At 41.6% G+C, this 6,995-nt stretch overlaps 1 protein-coding gene across 1 annotated transcript; it reads right to left on the bottom strand.

Moving 5' to 3' along the window:
* Window positions 1–4,309: 4,309 nt before the first annotated feature.
* LOC138568744 (olfactory receptor-like protein DTMT) lies at window positions 4,310–5,263 on the bottom strand. Its single transcript, XM_069646528.1, has one exon. The coding sequence runs from the start codon at window positions 5,261–5,263 to the stop codon at window positions 4,310–4,312; it is 954 nt and encodes a 317-aa protein (XP_069502629.1).
* Between the last annotated feature and the right edge of the window lie 1,732 nt (window positions 5,264–6,995).

Genomic DNA, 6,995 nt, shown 5'->3' with positions numbered 1-6,995 from the left:
AAGGTTGCCATATCAGTTTGGGGTGTACTGGTGATAGTGAAATCTGACCAACCCCACCCACTCGCCCTGCACACGACGGGGTCCCTGTGCTATCGGTATAGGCGATTTCGAGAGATTGACGATTTTGCGACTTTTACAAAAATAGGAAGTTAGGACACAAAATTGGCATACCAGTCTGGGGGGTACTGGTCTTTGTGAAATTTGACCATTCCCACCCATTCGCCCTGCAGAGGGGTGGAGCAGCATCCGGCCCTGTGCTATCAGTATACTTGATTTCGGGAGATTGGCGATTTTGTGATTCTTTAATAATAGGAAGTTATGACAGAATAAAACATACACAAGGCTATAGCAGACCCCCACGTGCATGTCAGCTACAGATACGAGCAATGGCAGGTGGTTCCTCTAGTATGCAACATTTGGAATTTAACCTTAGTTCAGCCCATCAAGACAGCCTGTGTCTGAGACTGAATGGAATAAAAACAAACTTTTATTATGAAGTTGTGTGGAATGTCATACCTCAGTCATGGCAAGCATGTTTCACTTGTTAATTTGGGCAGGTTGTGTGGCTACTTCCCTTGTTTTGATGATGACACATTGCTGGTGTTTGGCCATTTAGGTGTCGATCACCCCCTATAATGACTCCCCAGGAATCTTCACTTCCAAGTAAATGGGAAGGGGAAGAAGGGAAGTGAAGAACAAGAGAGAGCAAATATCCCAGCCAAAGATGTATTTGGGAGAGGTAGAGAGTATGATTCTGGCATCTCCGAACGAAATCTTCCAAGATTTGGTGATTTCCCACTGAAGTAAGGGGTGCTGTAGGTCATTTTAGGATTGGTTGTATTCAGGATTCACAATTGCATCAACAGCAATAGGGTGTTTTATTAGGAATTATTTATCAGCCGACTATGTCCTTGTTATGCATGGAAGCATCACTATTCCTGATTCCCCTGTTAAGATTATGAGCAGTCTTTACTCTCTTACTGCTGTCCTTCTCTAGACTAAGGTAGTTAGTGTAATCAAAGTTTGACCTACCAGCTTGGGTTATATGTGATATAATTGATTGAAAAAACATTGAGGGGGACTCGATTTTTTTAAAGGTACTAAACACCCTTCCCAACATATTTTAGGACTGGTGCAATTATATAAGTACACCCCAGTCCCTGAATATTTGCGGAATGTATTGGATAGTGCCTTTAAACAAATATTGAGTCACCATCAAAGATTTTTTCCAGCGATTATATCACTGGATACCCCAGCTTGCTACCGGATTTCCAGACAATGGCCCTCATTATGATACCGGCGCTAAACCATGACGCTATTAGCACCATGGTTGGTGCCGGTATCGTAACGTGTCCGCCATGGTGAAATGGGGAAATACCGCCCCATTCCAAGGTTAGCGGGGCGGTATTTCCCAATTTCCCCATGGCCCTTCCCCATTCCCATTTTTGCCCCATAGGGCATAAAGGGAATGGCGAAGGCGCTAAGTACGGTACCGCAAATTGAGGTACCATACTTACCGCGAAGGTCCCTTTGCGGGTCCCTACTTTAACGGCTGGTCTAGACCAGCCGTTATGGTCGGGTCCCGCAAAGGGACCTCGTAATTAGGCGCTAATGGGTTAACGGCGCTGCAGCCTTTTACGGCGCCGTTAACCCATTAGCGCCAGGGTCGTAATGAGGCCCAATGTTATCTCTGGTTTGGTGTGCTTCCACAAATGCCTTCCTAGAGACTTAAGAGCAGAAATCCTTGTACGTGTCTAGTAACTGTGAGGTGATGATAGTGGAGACAGAAGACTGCAGTAGCACATTGATGCAGAGTTCTCTGCTCTCCCAACCCTGACCTTAAAATATATCTCATTGTTCCTGCTTGTAGAGACTGAGCTAGTTCCCAGAGAAGTATTTGAGTAATACATCTGTTACCACACAAGTACCAAAAAATAAAACTACGACATATTTAAATGTTTCAAAAGTTGCAGCACCAGATTGGGAAAGACGCCATTTTTGCAGACTCAAAAGGTTATTTTTCCCTCGGAAAAGAGTGTTCAATTACAAAGATACTCATCATGATCCCCTGAAACCCGAGTCTGACGCTATGGAGACCTGTTCATCTTCAATGGGTCGTTATCATATGAAGGCCCTTTCAGAGTTCCACAGCATTTGCAAAATAAGTACAAACCAGAAATATGCTTAAACACGATCAACCACCAGTTTCTGGAGTGTCTTTTTCAGGATTAGAGATTGTCACCCTCAAATAATCTTTTTAGCAAGCTCCTGCCAAGGCTTACAGAGCCATGGATGCGTGCTATGTTGCTACCTGCAGCTTCATCCTGCTGTTTTCATTTTGGCCCACGTGGAAGCCTAAAACAAAAGTAAAATCATTGACTACGCCACCAGCATTCCATTGGGACATCTTTCTAAGGTTGTACCATTCCCCATAGACTTTCATTGTAGCCAACTATGCCTATGGTCATTCCCAGGGCCTTTATTGAAATTGTTAATGACGTGTCCTTCATCATCAATCTTTTAATTTTTGTTGTGATTAACTTGTACTTGTTTTTTTGCAATATTTGTTTGGACCATCCATTCTTTAATATTTATACTTTATTAGATTTGAGGAACTGTTCCTTCCATGTGGATCGCAGCATCCCGTTCAGACTAAGCTTTCAGTTTGGCCACCGCTACCAAGACATTTGTTAGGTCCTCATTTATCCATTTATTTGGGAAGCTAGCCCATTTTTGGAATCAAAGTCTTTGACAATGTTCCATCCTCTCTCTTCAACGCAAGATGGATTTCTTGCAAGGCAAAAGAGGCCATCATGTAGCGGTGTACCACATGAAACCTAAATAAATATGAAGAGGCAGTGGGTGACAGCAGCATACACATGGAGACAAACAACAGAAATTATTGTGAAGGGAAGGGGTAATACTGGCAGTGGGAATGTACATAGTGGGTGAAATACCTTCAGGGAAAGCACGAATGGTTAAAGTGACTGAAATGTAAGAAGTGAAGACAAATAAGCCACTTTAAAAAAAGGACTCATGACATAAGACTCTGTGGAGCTCATTTTTCAGTCCCCAGGAATTTGTCGGTGGGAACTCATTATGCATGCACCTTTATCTGCGCCTTTATCTGCGCCACCAGCTTTTCGTTATTTGCACGGCAGAGTGCAAAAGGGCAGGCCAAAAAGGCAGTGTGCATGCTTGCACGCCACCCTTTTGCATGTGCTCATGGCAGGTGGTATTGACAATAGATTCCTATGCGTAGGAATCTTCTTTATTTGTGCCGGCATGAAAATCTATGTGGGCGCAAATGCTGGAGTAGTTGTATGGCAGAGAGAAGGGGAGCGGCGGAAAAAACGTAAATGACCTTCCACCCCTCCTCTTTGTATTACAAATCCATAAAAATGGGACATACCAGAAACAAAACGCATGAAAGCCATATGCAGGGCTTTTATGCATTTTAATTCCAAAACCTGGTGCTCAAAATGAGCTCCTACATAGCTTGTACATCGAGGGGAGAATTTTTACTCACACCGTGAAAATCATGAACATGGATCAGCAGTTTCACAAAGCAGTTACCTGTATCCAACATATTCTTCAATCTACACAGATCCTGTGTATTTCTTTCGGGATGATATAACTATACAACACAGACATGAATGTAAAAAAAAAAAAACGACCTGTAAATATGGCATTAGAAATCAAGGGAGCCAATGTGGCACCCTAAAGGCCATCATCAATTACGAGGGTATGCAGAAAAGTATGAATGGCTTTGTTTGCATGGCAATTTGGGAAGTATTTTGTTGCCATGTGACTATTGTTTAAAGATGTGGAATCATTAAACATAATTTAAAGTGTCCCTAAAAGTAAAGTTTAATCTTTGACTCATACATTTTTATTGCAGTCTATACATTTTGTCATCACATTTTTGCAGTCCCAAAACTGTGGCTGCCTGCTCACAAACAATGTGGAGTTCTAATTGCAGGAAACGATGGCCATGCAGATGATGAGCAACTCAAGAACCTATCCAGATTTCTGATGAGGCCAAATTCACCGATCATATTTAATCTAGGGTCCAAGAAGGATTTCTATGGGGGGGTTGCAGTATCAACTATCTTTAGAAACCAACCCAAGGATAAGGTGGTTTAGTAACAGTTATCGCAATTCACTAGGAACAGTACCATACAATAAATGGTTGCTAAACATTGGATGGCAATGTGTTGACAGTTCAGTGGTCCAGCATGGAGCTTATCTAAGAGTCTCCCCAAAGGCAAGGTTCTTTCATAGTGACATCATAAGAGGAATCTGTAGATTACTGAGGTGCCACCAGAAACATAATTTTCATATGCTTCAAACCTTTCTTCAAAGCCCCCTTCATCTCCTTGTTTCGCAAACTGTATATGAATGAGTTCAACATGGGTGTCGCTAATGCGTACATCACACTGACCACTCGATTATTCTTCTGAGATGATTTAGAGGAGGGCTGAAAATACATGAACCCGACAGTCGCATAGAACAGAACAACCACTGTGAAGTGAGAGGAGCAAGTCAACAAGGCCTTGTGCCATGTCTGGGCTGAGTGAAGTTTTACAATGGAAGTAATTATTCGAATATATGTGCCCATAATGAATAGAAATGGGAACGAGGCCACTGCAGATCCTTCTATGAGAATCACCAGATGGTTGGTGGAAGTGTCAGAACAGGACAACTCCAGCAAAGGGGGGATGTCACAGAAGAAGCTGTGGATGACATTTATCCCTCTGAAGCAGAGCCGGAGGGTCATACCCGTGTGCAGAACAGCATGAAGGGCATTTAAACCCCAAGACATCATCACCAGGAGAATACAAAGTTTTGCGCTCATCACCATTCTGTAGTGGAGAGGGTTGCAAATAGCTACATACCTGTCATAAGCCATAACTGCCAGGAGGAAACTCTCCGTTGTCACCAGCCATACAAATAGATACATCTGTGTGAAGCATCCCAGGAAAGAGATTTCTCTGCTCATGGAAATTAGGTTATCCAAGAGTTTGGGGACAGTGACTGAAGTCAAGCAGAGGTCCACAAATGATAAGTGTCCAAGGAAAAAATACATGGGGGTGTGAAGCTGGGGCTCAAGGTTCACGGCTGAGATGATGAATAGATTCCCCATCAATGATAACAAATACAATGTCAAAAATAGTGCAGTGAGGAATGGACGATATTCTGGTAGGTCAGAGAATCCCAGCAGGAGGAATTCTATATCTGCCGACTGATTTCTCTTCTCCATGATGCTTCAGTTTCTTCAGGGAGACTCGCATTCCCAACAGCAGGCAACAGAGAATTACCTGTTCAATGACCATTGAGAGTATAGCTTTGCAGCACTGCATAAAGGACATTCACAGTAGCAGGAAACAGCCAAAGGACACAGATCAAGCATCGAGTGAGAGTGGAAGGCAGATTCGAAGTAGAGGCCGGAGATTGGTCATGAAACTGGAGCACTCCAATGAATGGATGATGGATCCTGGTTAACCTCTGGAGCTTTGAAGGAGCAAAGGAATTGGCAACACAAATACCATTTAACAATTCCAGCTGGTTTTCAAACTGCATATGACTGTTTCTGTAGTGATGCAAGCAATCAGGACATTTCCATTTGGGTCATCAAACTGAAGCAGCAATGCCAAATACTGGATTCCTCCAGCTAAACCAATTGGAATCCTGGCACAATGAAAAGAAAATGCAGACACAATCATTATACATATGGATAACAAACAATTAATGAACACAGTTCCTTCAACAAGGAGCTCTCCTGGTTCTCCACATACCTTCCTCTTTCCATTTTCTTTATAATGTTTATGCAGAAAACTACCACATTTATCCTTCGCACATTCACAGCATTCTAAACATTTAACTTCTCTTTCATCTTTTGAATCTTTGATGACTTCTAACTTTCTTCATCTAAATTTTGCTAAAACAGAAATTGTGCTCTTTCCTTTCAAATCCCCCCTACTACTCCCCCTCCAACTATCACTTATCCTCCATCTCATCTTCCTCTCTCTTCCTCAGCTTCTAACCTCTGCATTGTATTTGCCTTTCATTTGCCCCTCACATTCCATTGGTTGCTCGATCATGTCATTTCCATTCAATCTTTATTTGTAAGGTCTGATCATTCCTTATTTTTAATGCTACAAAGGGTTTGGTTTCCCATGTATCGATTATTGTTACTCTCTTCTCCTTGGTGTCCCCACTTGTCAACTTGCCCCTCTCTGAAATATATTGAATTTAAAATCTTGCTTTTACTCTTTATCTTAATTAATATTAGTATCTACCATGATTTCATTTATTTGCTGTATCATTTTATATTTGTGTTCATTGTTTTGGTGATAAGAGGTATATGAGCACAAATAAAATACAAATACTTTCAAAACAAATTGCTATTCAGGTTAGTCACACATTCTTTGCTACCTAAGTAGACACCTTAATTCAATGCTTGGGTAACTAAATAAATGTTTTGATTTCAGTAAACTTCACAATATAGATGCCACACAAATGTACCTCTCCACAACATTCACACTACAACCCTCATCGTCCATCTTAGAAGAAGCCTGAATCAAAAGATCATTTTGGCAGTCAGCCTCTGGGTTGCATGTCACACCAAAAACTGGTATGTCAAAAGAGAAATGTTCATCTTCCCCAAATGGATAGCTTATTTCTTTTTTAGTACATTTCTCTATTAATTGTGACTACCATCAGCTTTCTCCACAAGCTTGGCCAAAATTACTCTGCTTTATTTCATTTACATTTCTATAATACTTTAATGTAACATTGCATTGCTTAACTACCGCAACCTATTACCCACATTATAGTCCATCTCCTCACTCATGCAATATGATACACTATGGCCTCAATCAATCACCAAACCTCTTGATTTGCACGTATCTCACCAACCTTCCTGAAAGCTAATACTGGTATACTTACATGGAACTTGGTGACTCACCAAGTTCTGAGTAACATGTGAGGGC

The sequence above is a fragment of the Ambystoma mexicanum genome, chromosome 2q (genome assembly GCF_040938575.1).
Source record: "Ambystoma mexicanum isolate Mex_15411 chromosome 2q, UKY_AmexF1_1, whole genome shotgun sequence".
NCBI lineage: Eukaryota > Metazoa > Chordata > Amphibia > Caudata > Ambystomatidae > Ambystoma > Ambystoma mexicanum.
This window is presented reverse-complemented; position numbering and strand designations above follow the sequence as displayed.